At 52.9% G+C, this 22,349-nt stretch overlaps 5 protein-coding genes across 5 annotated transcripts; 2 read left to right on the top strand and 3 right to left on the bottom strand.

The window, feature by feature from the left end:
* The first annotated feature begins 573 nt into the window (after positions 1-573).
* Positions 574-4,113, top strand: ASPACDRAFT_75958 (M28 family metallopeptidase). The gene has a single exon (XM_020204599.1). It carries the CDS (start codon positions 612-614, stop codon positions 3,675-3,677), a length of 3,066 nt encoding a protein of 1,021 aa, XP_020059192.1. The 5' UTR covers positions 574-611; the 3' UTR covers positions 3,678-4,113.
* A 635-nt stretch (positions 4,114-4,748) lies between these two features.
* ASPACDRAFT_75956 (DNA-binding ATPase) lies at positions 4,749-10,649 on the bottom strand (the record flags this gene model as incomplete). The annotated part of the gene is made up of 4 exons (XM_020204598.1): positions 4,749-5,043; positions 5,110-10,485; positions 10,562-10,579; positions 10,639-10,649. The coding sequence occupies 4 exons, from the start codon at positions 10,647-10,649 to the stop codon at positions 4,749-4,751; spliced, it is 5,700 nt and encodes a 1,899-aa protein (XP_020059191.1).
* Positions 10,650-12,591: 1,942 nt separating this feature from the next.
* ASPACDRAFT_113259 (uncharacterized protein) lies at positions 12,592-13,638 on the bottom strand. Its single transcript, XM_020195708.1, has 3 exons — positions 13,455-13,638; positions 13,193-13,329; positions 12,592-13,063 (listed from the first exon to the last, which is right to left on the bottom strand). The coding sequence occupies exons 1-3, from the start codon at positions 13,480-13,482 to the stop codon at positions 12,917-12,919; spliced, it is 312 nt and encodes a 103-aa protein (XP_020059190.1). The 5' UTR covers positions 13,483-13,638; the 3' UTR covers positions 12,592-12,916.
* An 89-nt stretch (positions 13,639-13,727) lies between these two features.
* Positions 13,728-17,048, top strand: ASPACDRAFT_113258 (secretory pathway Sec39 family protein). Its single transcript, XM_020195707.1, has 3 exons — positions 13,728-15,347; positions 15,398-15,551; positions 15,617-17,048. Exons 1-3 carry the CDS (start codon positions 13,811-13,813, stop codon positions 16,824-16,826), a joined length of 2,901 nt encoding a protein of 966 aa, XP_020059189.1. The 5' UTR covers positions 13,728-13,810; the 3' UTR covers positions 16,827-17,048.
* A 1,690-nt stretch (positions 17,049-18,738) lies between these two features.
* Positions 18,739-20,423, bottom strand: ASPACDRAFT_57830 (uncharacterized protein; the record flags this gene model as incomplete). The annotated part of the gene is made up of 4 exons (XM_020203291.1): positions 18,739-18,868; positions 18,925-19,294; positions 19,359-19,650; positions 19,707-20,423. The coding sequence occupies 4 exons, from the start codon at positions 20,421-20,423 to the stop codon at positions 18,739-18,741; spliced, it is 1,509 nt and encodes a 502-aa protein (XP_020059188.1).
* Positions 20,424-22,349: the final 1,926 nt, after the last annotated feature.

Here is a 22,349-nt window from a genome sequence, read left to right as displayed (position 1 = left end):
CGCTTTGGGGGGGAATGCAGAGTGAGATGAACAACACAAATCAGTTTCTTCCTAAGGGATTATCGATATGAGCAGTGATCTATCATCGGGAGGACAGAGGGAGGGTTGGTCTGCCTACCGTTACCGTATTAGAATTGAGTAACTTATAGAGCAGCAGCAGTCTAGTTGTTGCGGGAATGCAATTACACTGAGAGTGGATTGGCGATTGAGGTTCATGAGATAAAAAGAAAAGCATTTGGAGTAGATCTCAAGTATAACTTTATACTACTATTGCACTGTATACACACATACTGTACGGAGTACACATAGTAGATAAATTGAGTGAAAGTGACTGAATGGGCTGGCGGTGACATAATGACGGGTTCGCATGGGCCGATCAACCATCAATCATCATTCCATTTCCGATCCGTTCCTTCTCCGCATTCTCTCCCTTCCACTTCACTGTAGCTCCCAGCTCAGTTCCAGTCCCCGCTTCAGCTCAGCCCAGCCAGAAGTAGGCTTGTGCAGCAGCTGAGAGCGACTACGGACACTTCTCTCAGCTAGTACGAATCAAGACGGAAAAAAAAAAAAAGGAAGCGAGGCGGGAGAGAGAAAGAGAGACAGAGAGAGAGATGGCTACCCCGCGCGCCAATCCACTGGCCTTCACGCGATGGCCCGTGACTCTCATTACGACCGCCGTCTACCTCGCCTTTGTGATCCCCCTCCTTGTCGTCCACCACGTGCTCCCCTCGGCGCCCAGTGCATCCTCCACCCCTGACGGTCTCGATCTCCACGAAGCCTGGGCCGATCTGCAAGTCCTGACCAACGGGTACCATCCGTATAATTCGCGCCGGAATGACGAGGTCCGAGATTGGCTTCTCCGCCGAGTAAAGGAGATTGTCCACGACAACGACGCGGATACACCCGGACAGTCTGACCACAGGGCTTACCAGTACCAGGGCTTCCATGAGCCTCCTACGATCTACAATGCCGACGACGAATCTCGACCCACCGTCTACATCTTCGACGACAACCAGTCCAACCTCTCCTTCGTCGGCAATACCCTCAAGTCGTCCAACACCGCGGTCTACTTTGAAGGCACCAACCTCCTAGTCTACATCCGTGGGGAGGATGATGATGATGTTGACCTGGTTCTGGGATCGGAAGGAGGAAGCGGAGGTGTGCTGGTGAACGCCCACTATGACAGCGTCTCCACCGGCTATGGCGCGACGGATGACGGGGTCGGCGTCGTCACCTGTCTTCAGTTGATCAAGTACTTCACCACCCCGGGCCATGCCCCGCGTCGCGGCGTGGTGGTGCTCTTCAACAACGGCGAGGAGGATTTCCTTAACGGAGCGCGCGTGTTCAGCCAGCACCCGCTGTCCAGGTTCACGCAGACCTTCCTGAATCTGGAGGGGGCCGGCGCCGGTGGCCGGGCGATTCTATTCCGAGGCAGTGACACCGAAGTGACGAGGAACTATAGGCGCGCGAAACACCCGTTCGGGTCCGTGTTGGCGGCAAATGGGTTTGAGGTCGGCCTCATCAGTTCCCAGACGGACTATGTCGTGTTCGACGGGGATCTGGGCATGAGGGGCTTGGATGTCGCGTTTATGGAGCCTAGGGCCAGATATCATACTGACCAGGATGATTCCAGGCACACGACTGTGGAAAGCCTGTGGCACATGCTGGAGGCGGCGGTGAAGACGACCGAGGGGCTGGTCAGTGATGATAGTAGTGATGGTGGGAAGAGAGGATCGCGTGGGGTGTGGTTCGATCTCTTCGGAGCGACCTTCGTGGTGTTCCAGCTGCATACCTTGTTTGCGCTGTCGGTGACGATGCTCATTGTCGCCCCGCTGGGCTTGTTGGTCACGAGTGTTGCCCTGAGCAGGGCCGACAAGATGTACCTGTTCCGGTCCACGGTCAAGTCGTCGCTCGACGATGGGGAGGCCGTGTCGCTGCAGGGACTGCGCGGGTTCTTCCGGTTCCCCTTTCTGTTTGTGATCCCGACGGCCGTCACGGTTGGGTTGGCGTACCTGGTGACCAAAGTCAATCCGTTGATCATCCACAGCAGTGAGTATGCCGTGTGGGGCATGATGCTGTCAGCCTGGACGTTTCTGGCCTGGTTCATGTCGCGCGTCGCCGACTTTGCGCGTCCCTCGGCCTTCCACCGCGTCTATACTTTGACGTGGATGTTTGTGCTCGCCTGGGTGATGCTGGTGATTGCGACGGTCTACGAGAACCAGTGGGGTCTGGCTGGCGGGTATTGGGTCTTCTTCTCCTTCTGTGGCACGTTCTTGGCCACCTGGATCTCCTACCTGGAGCTGTTCGCCCTGCCTCGGAAGTCAGAGTACGCCAGTCAGTATGCGCCGGTGCCGGCGTCGTCGCGCCGTCCCAGCAGTTATGGCGGCAGTCGACTGGGCACAGCCTCGGGCGAGGAACACACCTCGGAACACGATGGAGACGAGCACGTCGATTCCGACGACGAGCAACCCACCGAGTCGACGTCTCTGCTGGGAGGTGGCCAGCGTACGACCTTTGCCAACTACGTGCGCGTCACGGGGGAGCATGAGGGTCACGACGAACCCAGTGACCCGCACGTCTACGGCCATGAGCAACGCTGGAGCGCACACCTGCCGAATTGGACCTGGGTGCTGCAATTCCTGCTGACGGCACCGATTGTGCTCATCATGGTCGGGCCCCTGGCGTTGCTGCTGACCAGCGCATTGCATCAAACCGGCCAAGACGGCAGTTCCTCTCTGTTCATCTACATCTCCATCGCAGCCCTGACTACCTTCCTTCTCACCCCGCTCCTCCCTTATATCCACCGCCACACATATCATATCCCTCTGTTCTTGCTGGCGATTTTCTTGGGGTGCCTGATCTACAACCTGATCGCGTTCCCGTTCTCGGCGTCCAACCGCCTGAAGATCTTCTTCCACCAGGAGATCAACCTTGACACGGCCGCAACCAACGTTTCGTTAATCGGGATCTCGCCCTTCGTCGCCCAGGTGGCCCACGCGCTTCCGAGCGTCCACGGCCAGGAGCTAGCTTGCCGTCCGCTCGCTGCACGCACGAAGTGCTCGTGGCCCGGTCCCATGCCGGATGTTGTGCCCTCGGCGCCCGAGGACTACAAATCCTGGCTGACCTTCAACGTGTCCGCCACGGAGTCCTCCTCGCATTCCGCGGAGCAAGGCGACAACCTCCAAACCGCTCAGATCCAACTGTCCGGCCTCAACACTCGCGCCTGCAGGATCACCTTCGACACCCCCATCTCCTCCTTCAACGTGGCCGGCAGCGCGTACGACCCCCGCTTTCCGCACACGTCCCCGCTGGGCACGCAGGAGATCCGCCTGTGGAGCCGCGAGTGGGAGAATACCTGGACCGTGGACGTGGAGTGGACCGTGCCCCCGCCGTCCCTCGCGCCGCCCACCACGGAGGTCGTGACCGATGCCGCGTCCGGCGAAGAGTACGTCCTCGTCGACTCCCTGTCCTCAGCTGCAGCTGCAACCGGCGATAGTGATGACAACAACGACGATAAGGCCAAGTTGAAAGGACGGGTCGTCTGTCTCTGGAGCGACCACAATCGTATCGGAGCCATTCCCGCCCTCGACGAGGTGAAACAGTATGCGCCGGTCTGGGTGGCTGCTACCAAGTTCTCGGATGGGTTGGTGGAAGGGTATAAGGAATTCGAGATTTGATTTGATTTTTTTTGTGGCCGTTGTTTGTCTCTACGTCTTCCACAGCCTGAAAGCTCCTGATTAGCTTTTTCTGGTAGGTTATGGTTTCTGCTTTGGCCTGACCTTACCTTTACCTTTTTATTTTTGCATCCGATTGTACGCTCTGTTTCTTGTTTTGTGTGTGTATGTCTCTGTGGGACTCGGTTTTAGCTTTTATGGAAGGATTTGTCTGCGTTGTTGTTTGGGCTGCTTGGTGAGGGTAGGTTGGGAGAGGGGGGGGGGGTTAAATGTTCATGCTGGAGGTTATGCTGATGCTGATGCTGATGCTGTAATGCTATTGGTGTTACTACTGGAACTCATACTCAGATGACGATACGCGCATAGTATAACTGTCCTGTGGTAGAATGTGATACATGTATGATACCATGCCAGCAACCATCCATACCCCATACGGTCGCTCGACTCCCAGTGTGCGCGCACTTGTAGTTTCCCCTTCTTACTTGCCTACTGGCCTACTTGCCTACTCGCCTACTGCATGAGAAACACGCTCAAAATACCTCAAAGTACTTCTTCCCTCGCTTTCTTACTTCCGGAAAATACGGCAGTGAGCCTATGTTGAAGCAGGAGCGGGAGCCAGAGCATAAATGTCATGAGTGTTCGATCGCCAGGTTATAATACATTAACTAGAAGAGATTCTGAGAAAAAAAAAGGTTTAAGAGTGTCAAAAAAGAAGAAAAAAGAATATAAACTAGCATACACTCCTTTTCCCTTTCTGCCATCTGCCACAGAAGGCAGAGAGAACTTGCCCTGTAAACCGGCAGAAACATTAATAGAAGCCTCTCCAAAGATTTCTATTTATGGGGACTGAATTTGGGGGATAAATAAAGTTATGTGAAGAATTTCAAATCAGGTTTCGTCTCGTGGCCTTCCGAGGCGGTCGTCAATCAATAAATTGGTAGGGTGGTGTGATAGGGGGGTGGATCGGTGGGAGGAGAGGTTGGTGAGTAGGTGTGAATGGGTTTTGTATGTAGGTGGATTTTGTTTTTGTTTTTGTTTTCCCTCCTGTTTGTGAGGGGAGCCAGGCACCAATGATCACCCCTTCATGGTGGCTAGGAAGGAGTCGAGGTTGTATTCTTCCTGGTACTGGCGGTCGTCCCAGAGCTCGCCCAAATCGTCCAGCCAGCCCTTCTTGCCCTTTTCTTTGACCTCGCCGTCGATGTCCACCATGTCCACCTCGTTGCCGGTGGGCTCGCTGGGTTTCTCGGCGTTGTCGGCGGTTTCGCCGAGGTTGAACAGGTCCAGCAGTTGATCCGTGTCCATTGTATTCAGGCCAGCGTTCTGTTGGTTGACTACCGTCGAGGCGACGTCGATCTTGAATCGTTGCAGACTAAAAGTTTTCCGTGGTTAGTACGTTATGCTCAGATGAGGTTTTGAGGACAGAAAGAAAACTTACTTCAAGATCTTCTCCTCCAATGTACCTCGCGTGATCAACCGGTAGACATTGACGACCTTCTTCTGACCGATACGATGGGCACGATCCATGGCCTGGATATCCTTCTGCGGGTTCCAGTCGTGTTCCACGAAGATCACCGTGTCGGCTCCCGTCAGGTTCAGACCCAAACCACCGACGCTGGTGGTCAGAAGAAGAACGTCATAGCTCGGGTCGGAGTTGAAGCGGTTGACAATGTCTTGACGCTTGGTTGCCTCGACTCCACCATCCAACCGAAGATATTGGACCGAAGGAAGAAGCTTCCGCAGGACCTCACTCTGGACAATGTCAAGCATCTCCTTCATCTGGCAGAAGATCAGGGCTCGGTGCGGGCTCACGTAGCTGGTTCCCGTGCCCAGGTCGCCCTCCGTCGGTGGATCAATGCCGATTCCGCAGTCGAGAAGCAGGTCGCGCAGAGCGCTGAGCTTCGGCGCGTGGGACACGTCCCGGATGTTGGAGTGCTTGGTGGTCAGATACTGCTGGACCTCGTTGTACTGCTTGTGGCCTTCCTTCACCACCAGCGCGGGAGAGTTGCAGAGACGCCGCATGTACTGCAGTGCTTGGAAGATATGCTCCTTATCCGATTTTTCGGAGCTTCCCAGCTTGTCGGCCAGCTCCTTCTGCTCCTTCTTGGAGAAGTCCTCAAAGAGTTTCTTCTGCAGCTCACTGGGATCACAGTAGTAGTTCTGGATGATCTTCGGTGGCAGGTCGTTCAAGACCTCCTCCTTCAGACGACGGAGCAGGAACGGCAGCACCTGCTTGTGCAGCGCCTCAATCGCTAGTGCGCCGGCTTCCTGTTCTTTGGAAGACGACTTGCTGAATCGACTGGCCGCAATGGGCTTGGCGAATCGGTCCAAGAAGACCTTCTCTGTACCCAAGAACCCGGGCATCAAGAAGTCGAACAACGACCACAGTTCCAGTACGTTATTCTGAATGGGTGTACCAGAGAGAATCAACCGATGGTTGCTCTGGAGGCGCTTGACCGCAATCGTCACCTTGGCCTTGGGGTTCTTGATCAAATGACCCTCGTCTAGCACGCAGTAATTCCAGCTGGTCGGACGCAGAACGTCGTTGTCATTGCGGCAGATATCGTACGATGTTACGACGATATCCGCCTCGCTGAGGCTCTCTTGCAGTCTGGCGCGCTCTGCTGGGGGCCCCACATAAGCAACACAGTTCAGGAACGGAGCGTACTGCTTGACCTCTTGCTGCCAATGGCCAGAAAGAGAGGGCGGGCACACGATCAGAGACGGAAGCTTCCGGACCTCTGGCGCTTGGGTCTTGGCGAACTCTTCGGCTCGCAGATGATGATCACTTGCGACAATGCAAATCGTTTGCAGGGTTTTACCGAGACCCATATCGTCACAAAGAATACCATGGAGATTGTAGCGGTTCAGAAAAGCAAGCCAGTTGACACCTTCCTGCTGATAAGGTCTGAGCTCCGCTTTGATCGCGACTGGCAATGAGAACTCTTCGACCTTCTTGGAATCCAACATCTGAGCCATGAACTTCCTCTCGCGATCACGACCCTTGAGCAGCTCCTCGGAGAGACCGGGAGGGTCGGGAATGCCAGCTTCCAAGGGAACGAGTTTGACTAGCGTTGCGAAAGACGTCGTCGCGAGCAGTCTCACGTCGTTGTCAGAATCGCTCATGCGTCCAAGCACGGGTACGACAAGGAAAATGACGTATGGAAGGATACGATCCTCCATCACATGGATCAGATGATAAATACACTCGACAGCTCCTTGACGGTGATGAACGTCCAAGGGGTCGTTGATGGTTGGTAGCACCTTCTCTACTAACATCGTCATTCCCTCTACCGAGATGACGCTGCAGATAGTCGCGAAGCACTTGGCGGCCGCATATCGGATGACCGACAGACGACACTGCAGAGCCTTGATAATAAGAGGCATGAGACCGACTACCCAGGTGTGGAGTCCACGATCGAATTTAGGTAGCAGGGCGCGCAATGTCGACAAACCATCAACGACTTCCTGACCCAATTCATTGTCCGGGTTAAGAATGTCCTCTGGAAGACTCTCGGTAAGCGTGTCCTTAAGTGGCCGCTCGACCAGCGTGGCAAGATTGGGCACTTTCTCCAAGAGATCAGGACCAAATCTGACTGCCAGTTGCTCGAGAGCGTCTTTAGCACCCCGGCGCATAATTCGCGCCGCCTTCGCCTCTCGTTCAAACTTGGCTGCGTCGGGATGATCCCGTCGGTCCTCCTCCTTCCGCAGTGAAAGAATGGACTTCTCCAGCGAGGCGTTGTGGTGGAATTCGGGGGTCTCAGACGAGTCCACACAGCAGTATTTGACCAGGTTTCCAATGACTTTGTCGACCGGTCCGCGTTTGGCTGCCGTGGTGTAGTACTCCACCAAGGTTGAGATCGCCGTAGCAGAACGCTGTTGAAGTTCAGCATTTTCTTCCTTCTTGATGCTGTCCATCATGCCCTTGATAATATGACCCGGCTTCTTTGGAATGTCATGCAGGGCCACCAGCGCACCAGCCGCAGCTGCCAGCACCCGAAGATCCCTCTGTTCCCGAACATTCTTTGCTTCTTCGACAGAGTTTTCTGCGGTTGCCCGCGTGTCATTCAGGACCTGCAGAGCAGTAATGCGCTGAGCGGGTGCCAGGCCTTTCTTCAGCCGCTCGAAGTCCGGTCCGATGACCTTCTCAGCATCTGCCAATGAGAACGCACTTGGGCCGGCCTCGGCGTCTCCTTGAACAACGACAGCAAGAGTCGGGAGTCTTGAGCTAGGAACATGGGCATGGTCGCGGAAGGCATTGAGCAGAGAGTGACACTGGGCGCGGGCAACATGAAGATAGCATGCAATATCGCCGTACCACAGCGGTCGGTCGCCTTCGATGATCGGACGCAAATGCTCGCAGAGAGTCGAGGAGTACTTGCTGCTTGGGCCGGCCACTCTCGCATATTCCTCGATGACCATCGCTGACGAGAGCTGAGACGTGGATGCGGAGTGCTTCAAGCCCTCCACGATAGACTGCCACAGACTCGGGAGTGCGCTATTGTCCCAGACAGAAAGAAGCTGGCCCAGCGCCTTGGCGGCATATATCTTGGACCGTAACATGGTATCGGCGCCAACCAAGTCAATATCGCCCTGGAGCATGTGGCCGTCCACGTTATGAGCCGACATGGTCGGAACTTCCTTCTTTTCCACCTTGCGTCCACGCTTCTTGGTCCCATCAGACTGTGCACTGACTGCACTCGGGGAGGACTTGGCTGGTGCAGCAGCGCTCATCGGGAATGGAACGCCCGATGGCTTGATAAAGAGGGAAGCATTCATGGGAATAGGGTACCGAGGAACGCCGAAGGGAGACATTGTCAGAGTGATCAAGGGTTGGATGTGGCTCAGAAGGTCAGCTTCGGTCTGGAACAGGCCGCGCGACTCCAGCGCTCTAAGCAGCTCCGACCACACCTGAAGAGAAAGCTTGAGCACACCCTCGTTACGCTCGACTAGCAAGTTCTGGAAAATCAGACGCAAAGCCTTGCCATTCACCCAGTCATTCGTGCCCTCGCCCTCAAGCTGCAGGAAGGTAATGAGAGCCCGGAGAACTGCTGAACGGACGCTGGTGATTGTGTGTCGCAGGAAAGGGTAAAGGCGAGGAACCAGGTTTCCGAACGAGGACTCAGAATCCACGGACGCATTTGCTTTCATCGCATCCAGAACTTCGCGGAATGTGCAGAGCTTGGCCAGAAGATCCATGACCGAGCCCGTACTCGCGCTCAGGTCATCTTGTAGGTTTGACAAACAGTCCCAAACAATGGTCATCAAATTACCCAATGTGCTTTGTCGGGAAGCCACAAATTCCTCAGCCATTGGAACCAGGGTTGCAGCACTAACAGCCCGCACATCGTCGTCAAAGTCTCCTAATCCCTTCATCACAGCCTCTAATACGCCGTCCATAAGTTCACGATCCTTCACCAGAATATCTTTGCGGACCGCAACCAAGTACCGGAGACCGATCATACCACCGTGGCAGACCTCCCAAATGGGCCGGTCCAGGTTCAGATCTTTTTGCATGATGATGCGGTACAGACACTTGTAGACTGACACCACGGAACGCGACGGGAGCTGGGACAAGAGTGCACCTAGTGTTTGACCCACAGTCTCTCTGATGGGCGCCACAACATTGTCGGAGATGTAATCACCAAACCGGTCAAGTATGAGAACACAAAGTAATCGGCAGGCGAGGTCGTCCAGATACTGCCGGTTGAGGACATTGTTCTCGGCCCTACTCTTACCTCGTACACGACCTGCACCAGCACCTTGAACGCGGATAACCTCCCGAAGTGCCATTGCGGCTCCGTGGCGCACCTCCCAGTTAGGATCGAAAATATCTACCATGAGGAACTCGCACATGGGATCATATGGCCATGAGTTGCTGGGACCCTCATCAGTGATCTCTGGTTGGATGTAGGATTTTTCTGGGACAACCGATCCTTTGAACTCCGAAACGATCTTCTGATCGTCGTCGCCACCGGTCGACCGCTCAAGGTTGAAGTAATCCTGCTTTACGTCGCCATTGCGCTCCTCACCGTTCTCCGCTTTAATCGGGTGAGGAGTAACAGCTGAAGGAGTGGTAACGTTATCCGACGGTCTGCGCGTCGACAGATCCACGACTCGGACCTTGTTCGCGCCCATCTTTGCGCTCTGCTTGTTCTTCCGCTTCAGTTGGTTCAATTGTCGCTTACTGAGACCGGCCTCCTCGCCGTTGGCGGGTTCCATAGGCGATGCAAGAGGGGTGGTAGAGGATAGATGGTGGATACTATCCCTATGTTGGGGAACTTCCTCCTTGATTCCCGGTGTCTTCAAGACCAGATCGCCGTCATCAATCAGATCCTCCTCAATGTACTCTCCTGCGAGACCCAGACGAGCGTGCAAGGTTTTCTTCTGGTGCTGGAGTCGAGCGGCTGGATCCATGCCGGCCAATGAGTATTCGTACTCCTTGCCTGCGCTTCCCAACAGCCGCTTGCCGTATTTCAGGATGGCGGCGATATTCATGGTTTCAAGCCTTAGGAGATCACTGGCAGTGGCGGCCGATTCGCCTTCCGACTTGATCTCGACGCCGCCATCTTCATCGTCAGCCTGTTTGATGTGATCGCCATCTTCCTCATTAGGGTCGAAGGTGTCTGCATTAGTGACGATCAAGCCGATTGCCTTAGCAGCGGCTGTTCTAGTGTCCCAAGACTTAGAACGCAGATAGGGCAGAATGCGACCGAGAAGGTTGAAGAGTTCATCTGGATGCTGCTTCTGGACGTCGGCCAGCTGTTGAGCCGCAGTATTGCGGATGAGCGGCGTGCTGCCTGTCTCAAGTAACCTGCAGGTGGTGATTGGTCAGTTCGCTCCCTTCCTTAGGTAAGCGTGCAGGAATGGGGAAGCTGTCGATTACTCACGTGACAAGACGGTCAAGTCTAGAACGAAATGGGTTAGTGGCCGGTACCAGACGGAAGCGGAATGGCAGGAAACTTACCTGGAAGTCATGGCGGATTTTTGTGACAAGGAAGCTATACAGATGGTCGTAATATAACACAGCCAAGAATAATCAAGAAAAAAAGGAACTGATAGCACAACAAAAGGCAGGGGTATCGTGAACGAAGCCGAAGAAAGTGACCAGAAGTATTAACAAATTAATGGTAAAAATCAATCTCCTTTCAGTAGCACACCACAACCCCCTTCCGGAAATTAAGTAAAGCAAGAGAACGACGGAGAGTGGAGGAGAGGGAGACGGATGTAAAGTAAACACGACGGTTACACCCACGTCACAGCCATCGAGTCAACGTCGAGTATGCGTCAAAGGGGAAGAAGGGCAAGGTTAAAAGGGGAGTGGAAAGAAATGAATAAAGAAAAAATCCAGACACACTGGACAGAATCAGTTCCGTCAGATCACAGGGCGATCGGAGCGAAAGCTTTATGAGTGGAGATCCGGTCCTAATCTAGGCACGGTTGTCACCAGGTGGAAGTAAAATGACCGTAGCCGAGCTGAAGGTTGTTAGAATGAAAAGATAGTCACTCCGCGTGGATGAAATGAATCATGTGAATCATGAAGGATCCCGGAATGGAATAGAATTCGAGGTAATGATATCAGGAATTCGAATTCCACAAGTATAACAAAAAGAGAATTCGGGAGATGACGGGAATGTGATGGGAGTTGACGATGAAGAGTCGGAGACCAAACTAAGACAGGCTGGGTTGAGTGGTACCTGTGGTGGTGGTAGTACTCAGTACGTAGCTCAACTTTGTAGCCTTGTAGTTAATGTAGGTAAAGTAGGTAAAAGTAGGTTAAGTAAAGTAGTAGTCAGTCTGTAAGTAAGGACGGCGGACGGACGGGGCGTGTACCGGGGCTGGGGCTGCACAGGAGCATCAACAAGAGCTGCTCGGCCTGCCCTCGAGGTCACGCAGCCTGTTTATATCATTGGGGGCATCTTTGCCTGGGCGCGCCTACCCATACTTGGGCCCTGTGCACTAGCCTGCTTCCGGATTAGTGCACCCCACTCCCGTAAAGGTTTTCGTCGGGTCACGTGATTTATTCTCCCTGCGCAGAAAAAAAAAGAAAGAAAAAAGAAAAAGAAAAAAGAAGGATAATCAGTAGCTGCTTGCTTGAGGTTGATTGTGCAAGTAATTCTTAATCTGGCCTATGTCTACTCTCCTGCTTGCATGCCAACCCAGACACACACTCACTCAACGGATGGTAGGCTATACCAGATACCAATAATAATGAACTATCGCTATAACTAACTTATTACGATTCCGTCAGCGGCCGGACGGGGATAGGCCCTGCGTGTTGCATTCAATAATCCACCACGCAAAGATGAATATATGTATGTAGCAACCTGCAAATGACTTGCGTGCGTTTCCAGTGAGACCGCCATGTGAGCTTGTTTCGATCGCCCCCTCAATAGCGTGCCAAGAAAATGCCAGATGGCCTCCTGCTTCCGCCGCAAATTCTTCGTCGCGCAATCCCATCCCGTGTGGTCCAACGACAACGACGACTGCGGTGATTCTTCTGCTGACGACTCCTTTGAAGGTCGCTAACGACTTAAGGAGTCGATCAGCCTTGAGAAGTTCCCCAAAGATGACAGCCTCTGAGCCTCGGATGACGTGGGAGATGGAGGAACCAATCACGTCGCATACATTGGTGCTTTAAAATCCCATGGACTAAATCCGGCTAGATATATATATAGTTCAGTTCCAGTTATCGAATTCTGCCATCATGTCCTGCAACACAGTGATATTGCCTACACACCAATATATCTAAACATCCCCTATGATTGTAATATTGCAGAGACATGTGGAAGAGAATCAGAATCATTGATATATCACGTATGACGCCTTTACACGTTGCCTTGCCTTGCTTTGTTTTAGTTGTTTCTTTGTCTTGCCAATCTACCTCTTAACTATAACACGTGCCAAATAGAATCTGTCCCCGGAACTACACAGCATTAATCGGGGCTCGACAAATGACAAACAGTGCCATCTAGGTATGTGCACCATCAATTGCTGGAATTGAACTATGCAGCCATGATCTTTCATCATCATGGGTGGAGCGCGACCATTGGCATTGCAGACCTCAAGCTTGGGCGCAATACAGCCCACGCAGGCACAAAAAGGAAAATTGTCCATTTCTATACATTGAAGGATCTCGCAGTGATGAACAGACAGAACGGATAAACAAACCAGCAGAATCTTGGTAGTAATTGAAACAATCAACATGAAATCCACACTCCATAAATGCGCACAACATGCCTCTCTCATGCCCGTGTCAAGAACGCAGCCGACTCTTCTTCCTTCCCTAGCAGACCTAGACTGCGGATCTGTTCGGCCTTGGGCGCATTGTCGCGGGGGTGGGCGGCCTCCGCCTTGCGGTAGGCAGCCTGCATCTTCATCGTGCGCATGATCTAGAAATCCCAAGAAGGCGAGGACGTCAGTAAGAGGACTACTACTCTTCCCCCCTCGTCTACTCCGGTCCCTCTCGGCGATCGAAATCTTTAAAGGTGACAGATCACAATCGGTTCATTCAAGCGTACCTCCTTCTTGTGGTGCAGGCACTCGTGGTAATCCTCCAAGGCAGGCAGACACTTCTTCTTGCCAACCTCACCCTCGGCCGAGTTGACAACATAACAACCCAGGACCTCTTGCCAGAAGTTGTAGCAGCGGGAAGGACCTGCGAGAGAGAGCGAGATCAGCCGACAATGTCCGCGGCGAAGCTGTCAAAGCGGGCACCTGGGTCGGCGAAGCCAGCCAAAGTGGCAGTCAATTGCCCGCAGCCCAAGCAGAGAAGTAACATACCGCCGTTGTTACCGAAGCCGGAAGCCATTGTGAGATTTGAGAGAGGGTGGAAATAGGAGATCGAACGGGCGGAGGGCGTCGAGCGTACGTAGAGGGGGGCGGAGGGATTGCTGGAGCGGAGGTTTGAGTGAGTTGAGTAAGTGGGTGCAGTGAGCGATCGAGGTTCATTCTTCCACCGCCCGGGATTGATTGGTTGATTTGCTGGTTTCTGCTTTCCGCCTCGGAAGTCGGTCTGTGCACGGGACGGGAGGCTTGACGTCTTTCCAAGTGGCTCACGAACACATCACCCTCTTCCCTTCAAGCTTCTTCTTCTTGTTTTTACTCATTTAGCCTGGATCTCCTTGTTTTCTTACGCCATGGCCAGTTCCTCTCGGCTCTCAGGTGCTCATGCGATTTTGTTAGCCATTCACTTTTGTGTCACCGGCGATGTCTCCCGGTTATCGCAACTCCAAGCTCAATACCCTCGCTGGCTGCCAACCGAGCGCCTCTTGCGCATCATACTGACCTTCCTCCCCGAGAGTTGCCCGCCCAAAACATACACATCCGTCGTGGAAGCCTTGGTAGATGGAGAGCACGCCATATCAACGGCTGCAGAGCTTGACACATCTGCGGTCCAGAATTTGACCGAGACCATTGCACGGAAACGAGTACGCAAGGTTCGTTTACTGCCGTTAAGGCATCCCGATGACGAGGACACCGACGATTCAACCGACCTCTTGACCCAATTCTTGATCCACCGCGCCCACCGCATCGACTCCGAAACCGCCCTTCAACCCCTCATTCTCGATCTCCTCGTACCATTCTATCCACGCTCTCCCATCCTCCGCACATGGTTAATCTCGAGTCTACTGCCCTTGTTGCGGTTGAACTACGAATATTACCCCAGCCAGGACGAGACCTTCTCTCTGGATATCCTTGAGTCGATGGACAACAGCATCGCTATTAATGTTTTACTTTCAATGACCGGCAACACGAAAACTAGTATGGATTTAGTGCAGAACCTCCGCGGGCTGGTGGGTGCGTGGATGTATGGCAGCAACAGGACCAAGCGGCGGAAGCTCAACGAAGTCGCGCAGCAGAACACGCTCTCACTTCCGCAGGACGATGTGAGACCGAAGACGAATGCAGGGGTAGGATGGCAGCAGGTTAACGAGTGGCTGCTGGCGCGCAGCTTGGTAGATCACGAGAGCGCAGTCAACGCATTCACAAACTGGGATGGCCCGGAGGATGTTGACCTGGGAGGCTATGCCGAGGAGGACCCTCACCTACCACGAGGCGAGCTGAAAGACTTGCGGATGCGGTATGGGCAGACAGGACTGGCCGTTGTCTACGCCAATGCCGATGTCAGCGCAGCGGCCTTGGATGGGTCGACCAAAGTCCTTGCGCGAATCGCTAGTTTCTTGGACCTGGAGCAGCATTTGTCTTTGAGGGATGATGATGCTGAACTACCATCAGTGGTATTTGACTCGGACCAGATCTCGTCTACCTCGAGAGTCTCCCTCATGCAGAATGCCCTTCTCACAACATCGAACCCGCTCACTCGTCCGTCTGCCGCTTCCATCTCGTTCCTCAGCGCCATTTGCGTCTCTCTCCAGGTGCTGAGTGAGCTCGGCCATCCTATGCCCTGTCGTACAGCCGCAAACCTTTGTCTCCACAGCAATGTAGATACGCAACTGCTCGAAATGCGCGGTGTGGTTCAATCTATGATCAGACAGAGCAAGCCGGGCCGAGACTGGGGCAAGGTTCGTAGGCAATTGCTTTGGCTGCGTGGTTGGGTCGCAGACCACACTTCTCGACAGAATAACATTGGCCCTGCCTACCATGGTATCTTCTGGAGAGTAGAACGGGAGGTCGTTGAAGTCGAAGTCTTGAAAGCTTTGCTTGAAGTCAGAGGTAAGCAGCTCTCTTTACCCTGTCATCAGCATATCAACTAACAGGGACAGAATACAAACTCGCCGTCGACATTTATATCAGCTCCGACTCAACCCTGACGTCGTCCAAGGTCGAAGAGGCTGTCAAAGAGACCATTTACACAGCGTATGATAATGCAAGCAACGGCAATCGAACTCGTGGTGGCATGAAGAGAGCCTACGAAATGTAAGTTCTGTGCTAGTTCCATGTATCCATGTATCACAGCTGAGCGACACTAATGTCACCACCAGCCTTCAAGCCTTTCAGCCGCACTTTTCAGGCTCGATTGCTCTCAAGCAGGTCGGCGCTCTTATCTCAGCCACGCACTCGCTGTCCTTTTACTCCCTCACCTTACAGCACGGCGTCCCCTTCCAGCCCGTCAGCATCCGCGTCCACTCCGATCCTCTCTCCCTCATTGAAAAAGTACTCGAACAGAATCCCAAGAGCTACACCAAGGTTGACGACCTTCTGGCCATAGGCCGTAATCTTGTCGCAGCCGGCTTCTCTCCGCGGCTCTCAGACCACCATGAAGCTTCCACTCTGGGCCCTCTCTCCGAACAGGATGCCATCCTCACTGCCGAACGCCGCATCATGTCTCTAGCCATCAACTCCGCTCTCACCTCCCACGACTTCGGAACAGCCTACTCTTACATTCTCACTCGGCTTACACCCACCTCGTCCGCATCCACGCCCGACACGACACTCACAGACGACATTACCTGGCGTACGGTGTATTCCGCCGGACGGTATCGCCCACCACCGCCCAGCACGTCTACCCCTCCCACCACGCAGTCCCAAATCACCCACCTCACCCAAAGAATGGAGCTTCTCTCCCTCGCCCTAATCCTCGTCCCCTCCGACCACCCGGATCCACTCCCAGAGATTCTAGGTGCCTGGCGTCGCTGCGACGAGGAACTCGGCAATCTCCGCACGCAAGAATCCCTCGAAGAAGATATCTGGGACACCAAGGGCGACCTCACATCCTCCCTCACCATGCAGAGCCTCCCCGGCGGGTTTGGGCCCGCCGATTCCTCCGAGCAGGACGCTCTGGAAACCCGACAGCACCAAGCCCGCCGTGCCCGCGCCCACACCTCGCACCATCGCCTCAACCACGAAGAAGCGCCCATGGGCCTCTTCGAGGTCGCGCGAGGCGCCGCCCTAGCCCTGCAGAAGAATGCCTTCCCGCTCCGCGCAGCGGCCACCAAGACCACCACCACTGCCTCACCATCCTTCCCCCACCACGATAACAACGGGTTCACACCTTCCTCCTCCCACACAGCGACCGCAAGCTCCTCGCACGCACGAACCGACTCCGTAGTCTCCGCCGAGAACTACGAACTAGGCGGCGGGGCACCCTCCGATCGCGTCCGCAAGAGAGACGTCGTCAGTAACATGGTGACAGATGGACTAGTCAGTGGACTGGGGTGGGTGCTCGGCGCGCAGCCCGTCAACCGTTCTTAGTATCAGTATAAATAATCCGCGGTTCAACGAGAGCCACACCGCAACCCCCCCCCGGGCCCCTCGGTACTTATCTGATTATCTGAAGGGATCACGTGTTCTATTTGCATGTTTGATAATGATGACCGGTGTGAAGACCTTTTGTTTATCCAGTTGTATTGATAGCGTTGCTAGCAGGCATGGCATGATATCTTATAAACAATATCCCATTTTCTTCTTTACGAGCAGTTTTTTTTTCCGTATGAAAAATACTAGATTGAAGTTCCTGGGGTATACTGTAGTATATGTGTTTACTGCAGTTCCCCGCTACGAGTCCCGCTATAGCGAATTCCTCGCTGTAGCGAACATACTTTACTCAGGTTTTCCGCCACCATACAAAAATCCCTCATTTCGCGATATAACGAAGTTCGTAAGAATTGACTCTTTCTACATATAAAAATTCATTGTATCGAGGAAGAACTAAACCGAAATAAGTAAGAATTTATTTCTACTATTTAGGTAGATAGGATAGGACTTCTAAAGTCACGTGGTGGGGTTCTGTAAGGGTCGGCACCTCAGAATATATATATTTACACCAAAGACATAGATTTGCTATAACGACTCTTGACGACGATTTTGGAGCTTCAGAGGTAGGCTGCTGGGACAAGTCTCTTCGATTTTCTTGGTGGTTGCAACTATCTGCGTGCCCGCATGTTAACGAGATGAAAAGGCTTTTGGAGTCATGTGGCCGGATTACTTAGCAATGCTGACAGACTCCCCGTTACAACAAACAATACTGCGTACTGGGCTTGACGGATTGATTCGTTATAGCGGGGAACTGCAGTATTGGGGTTCATGTGGGATGAGTTACCCCACTTGGATTGGACCCATGTGGTATACCTACCACTTTCTAGCACTGTAGGGGTAGCAGTTCGAACTGACTCGATAATGACATTTGTTGGACCGGCCAATACAAGATTCGAGAGCAAGAGAGATCCGGCGCCCAGATCCATAGAACCCAAGGCATGACGGTGGTCAACAAGGCCCAGGGCCAGACTGGGGCGTTCAATCATGTGACTGTCTTCCCATACGCGGGCAAAAGCATATAACTTACCATGGTGATGATCCTACTAGTATCGAAAGGGAAAGAGTACGATGGAAATGCTGATGATGATGATGAGTTTTGACTCAATTGAATAGACGCCAATCAATATACACAAGATGCGGACCCGGTCCTCGAATAGAAATATGAAAACAAACGCAGCAAGACAGAAAAAAAAGACAAGAAACAAAACAGTTTGCACATATGTATGTGAATGAAGATAGATGCCTTGGGGGGGGGGTACTCTCTGTGAAAATGTATGTATGAATGTATGTTATGTATGGCTGGATTCGCTCACGTGCAAGATGATAGACCGGGAAAAATCGAGATGGTGGATCACGCAGAGGGGAAAGAGATCGGAGCAGATAAAAGCCAGCACCGCTGGCTGTCGGGCAAAAACAGAGAAATCCCTTTTTTGGAGCAAATGCGAAAACAACATCGAGTTGCTGGATGAATGCAAATGGGTTCTTGCTGGTGAAAGAAAACGAGGATGCGCAGACAATTCGAGCCTTGTCGCTGGCGGGAGGGAGGAATTTGGTATTAAGGAAAGGCGTGATCATGTCGGGCGATGATAGTCAAAAAGGGCGCAAAAACATTTCCAACTCCATGGTCCCAAGGAAGGATAGACAGTGCACGGATGAGAATAAAATGAGCGTCGTCATGATCACAGATTCGTATGCTGTTGACATCCGGGTCAACCAAGGGCCAGCCACTTGTCAGCATCAAGAGGGAAGACCGTAATATGCGATCGAATTAATAGAGGTAGCAATATCAGCCCAATGGAAGAAGTGTGAGCACGAATGGTCGCGGCGGTCCTGATGCTGTGCAGGCAGTCTATTCTTTCCAATCCCACACCTGCTTCACAAAATTGGCCATGTTGACCTTCTTGTTCTTCATGTCCAGCATCCAGGGATGATCCAGCATCCGCCATGGAGTCGCTCGTCGTGGAGGTTCTTTCTCCAGACTAGTTTCATCGTTAGTTACGCAAACGAATCATGGAAGGGGGATACAGGCACATACCAGCACTCGATGAAGTACTTGAAGTTGTCTGACCACCGGATGCCATTGTCGGGCTCGTCTTTCAACTTTGGGATTGGTTGACGGACAATGTAGGTTAGAAGATCAATCAGACCGGCCCGGGGTTGCATCTCCGTCCCATCAGCTGGGAAGGGGAAGCGATGCTGGGCAACCTCAAGCAAAGTTACGCCCAAAGACCAGACATCCGATGTAATCGTGTACGACTGTCCAGTGATCCGCTCAGGCGCCATGTAGTACGATGTACCGATAAAGGTGTTCGCATCGCCCTTGGTACCGAACTCTCCACTGACACCGAAATCGCAAAGCTTGACTTGACCGTTTCGGCAAAGAAGAATGTTGGACGGCTTGATGTCTGTACATGCCGGATTAGACAGGTCCGATAACCAATGGACGAAAAGGGATGCCTGAGCGCCTACCTCGATGGATGATCTTTCGGCTGTGGAGATAGGTTAAGCCGTTTAGGACGCCTTCGGCGACCTTGCCCAGCACCTTTTCTCCTGTCCGACCTCCCAGCTTTTTGACTTCCTTGTAGATGCTGTCCAAACTGCCACCTTCGCAGAATTCCATTGCGATCGAGATCGTTCCTGTGGACTTGTCCATGAATGCACCATAGTAGCGACAGATGTGTTCCGAGGCACAGTCTTTGTTGAAATTGAGTTCGCGAACGATCTGTTTTTTGACGTCGGGGTTGGGATCGGTTGTGATGATCTGAGACAGCCTTTAGTATCCTTTAAAAAGCGTGGCATTTCAGGTGCGCAACTCACCTTCAGAGCAAAGACGGTCTTTCCTTCTCTGAGCTTGCAACGAGTCACAGCACCTCCCGCGCCTTCACCCAGACTACCCAGCTCCACGATCTTCTTCTGTTCACTGGCTGCGAGCCAGCCCTCATCATCCAGGTCGTCTACGTCGAGGGGCCTGCCCTTCTCCAAGCTCAGCTTATCCAGATCCGGGATCAAGTTGTTGACGCTGCTGTCCCGCTCCATTGACATGCCACCTTCCCGGTCGGAATAAACTGAACTGATCGCAGATGATGGATCGGGGGTGCTGCCATGTGGCTGTCGGAGCCCCATAGCGAACGATAACGCGGAATAGTTGGAGGAGGAAGCGGAGGCCGGCCCACTGGCCTTCCCGTCGAGATAGGTAAAGCTGCCCGTTCGAGAGTGTCCATTTGGTTCGTTCAGGCCGCTGGTCGCCAAAGGTGGAGGAGCCGGTCGGGGTTTAACCTGGGGAATGGATTGAGTGCTACCCATGGGAGTAGCGAGGCGCAGCTGGGGAGGAGCTGGGCGGGCAGCCGGCCGCTGCAGCTGAGGAACCTCGGTCGGCGGAGGCGCTCCAGTGGTCGGAAGACCGTTTCCTGTGACGGGACGAGCGTTGGGAGAAGGGGGAATGCCCAGGGTGAGTTTGGGGGGTCGAGGACTGCTGCCATTGCTGCGATTACCCGGCACAGGCGGTTTGAGGAGGGGGACTGGCGAGGATGACATTGCGAGATTGTTTTGCCTCTCACCAGGCAAAAACAACTCGTTGGGGTCAGCCAAGGTAGCCAGATCGGCGGTCTTTTGGTTGGACACTTTGAAAGAGTGTAGGGGAGAACTGGGAAGAAGAAAAGAGGGGTTGCGGCTATGGAAAACTGAGATGAATTGTTGAAGAGATGAGAAAGAGGAGAAGGAGGAGGAGGAGGAGGTGGTGGTGGTGGTAGTAGTAGTAGTAGTATTGGTGGTGGTGAGGTGGTCGGAACAAAGAGGGCCGTGGGGTTAAGCAGGCAGGCGGCGGCGGCTGAGAGGAGAATAGAGAGAGGGGTTGGCGATAACAGAAACAGCCGGGTAAACCGAATCAAGTCAGTTGACAGGTGATGTAGCAGACGATGCCATCAAAGTCGCAATATGAATCAAGCGAGTGAGGGCGACTATTGACCACTTTCGAGGAATTTCCGAAGATGAGAAGAAGTTGTTGATGTCTGTTGTAAGAAAGAAGAAGAAAAGAAGAGAGAGGAGGGCGCTGATTTTGTCAGTTGGCAGCAGCTGATGGAACAAACCTCCACACCACTTAACTAAACTGCAAGTAACAAGCAGAGCAGGCAAAGTAAGTAAGCAAGCAAGCAACTTATAAGAAGTTAAAGTGTAAGTTAGTTTCAAAGTCAAGACAGCTAGCAACCAGGATTAAATATGATCACATCACATCCCAGACATTCCTAATGGCTATGACAGGCGAGGGAGTCCGACCTGGTGGAACCGCACTGTTTCAAAAAGCGCTGGAGAATTGCTACTATTCTTGACAGCTCAGTGTCCACTCGGCGATCTTTTTATATACTCCCTTCTAATTCCAAGGAGATAATTCGCACTTTAAATACACACTTCATCTATCTCACGTTCAGGGTGGATATCGATGACTTTTATTATTAACTCTCGTTCGGATCTAGATTTCACATTCGGCGCACTCAATCAACCATAGCTTATTGTCAATAACAGTCTATTGTTCTTTTTGTCCAGTCGATGCCTTAAGGGTCGGGCAACCATAGGCATCCATGAAAACTCTTCAATTGCGGGCATTGCAAAAAACTCATTTTTCAGCTCCCCATCCCATGAACAGAGATTTCGTGATAGTATCTAGTGGAAGCGAGGGGTTTGACCGTTCACCGGCCAACTCTCATATTTACTAGATCTGTCTGCCTTGTCCCTGGCTGGCTTCGAAGCTCCATCCAACCGATCCGGTACTTTCACCCGGAACTCCACCTTCAATCTATACCAGCCAGTGCTTGTGGCCCGTCGAACATCTCATCTCCCTCGTCCCAGTTATTCTCAGCTCATTCCAAGAAATGCATCTCGGGAGGAGCTGAGGGCAGGGGCCGTGAGATTACTCTCTATACGTTCCTCACTTTCTAATTGGGACAATTGTCGTAGTCGTCGTAGTGATGATGCTGGTGATCGTTCTTTGACCATCATCGACCTCCCAGGACGAGGATTAAACATGACACGTGCCATCTTCAGCCTTGTGGAAAGACACACAGACGTCCATCAAATGACGCTGGCTCGCTCCCTTTCACCAAGTCTTTATTTTTAAAACTCTCGATCTCTCCGAAGCCACCAGCAAGCATATCGGGGGCAGCCACAAACGCTCGCCGACCCACTATTGAGCCGGTTTAAAATAGCATCCGCCAATTTTGCACCGCCATAGCGACGGGGCCAACCGGTTATGACGATGAGACTGATGTTAATTGTTGGTACTCCGTATCTGTTGGGATATTTGTGGACTAGCAGGGGCCAAGTTGAGGTCGCAGTTGGAAGGGAGCTTGCACCTTACTGATCTCATACCCTGTGGCTTCGACCCCAACCCTGAACTCAACTCGGAAGCCATCCATCATCCATGATCCTCGGCTCTCCTCCGTTGAGATCGAGTACTAGTGTAGCCCT

Source organism: Aspergillus aculeatus, assembly GCF_001890905.1.
Source record: "Aspergillus aculeatus ATCC 16872 unplaced genomic scaffold ASPACscaffold_3, whole genome shotgun sequence".
In the NCBI taxonomy this organism is placed as follows: Eukaryota; Fungi; Ascomycota; class Eurotiomycetes; order Eurotiales; family Aspergillaceae; genus Aspergillus; species Aspergillus aculeatus.
This window is presented reverse-complemented; position numbering and strand designations above follow the sequence as displayed.

Coding starts and splice junctions, on each gene's coding strand:
- ASPACDRAFT_75958 (XM_020204599.1), top strand. CDS start 612: ATGGCTACCCCGCGCGCCAATCCACTGGCCTTCACGCGATGGCCCGTG.
- ASPACDRAFT_113259 (XM_020195708.1), bottom strand. CDS start 13,482: ATGGCTTCCGGCTTCGGTAACAACGGCG. Junction 13,330..13,454: donor CGGCTTCGGTAACAACGGCG/GTATGTTACTTC, acceptor TCTCTCTCGCAG/GTCCTTCCCGCTGCTACAAC. Junction 13,064..13,192: donor GCCTGCACCACAAGAAGGAG/GTACGCTTGAAT, acceptor TGGGATTTCTAG/ATCATGCGCACGATGAAGAT.
- ASPACDRAFT_113258 (XM_020195707.1), top strand. CDS start 13,811: ATGGCCAGTTCCTCTCGGCTCTCAGGTGCTCATGCGATTTTGTTAGCC. Junction 15,348..15,397: donor AGCTTTGCTTGAAGTCAGAG/GTAAGCAGCTCT, acceptor TAACAGGGACAG/AATACAAACTCGCCGTCGAC. Junction 15,552..15,616: donor ATGAAGAGAGCCTACGAAAT/GTAAGTTCTGTG, acceptor TGTCACCACCAG/CCTTCAAGCCTTTCAGCCGC.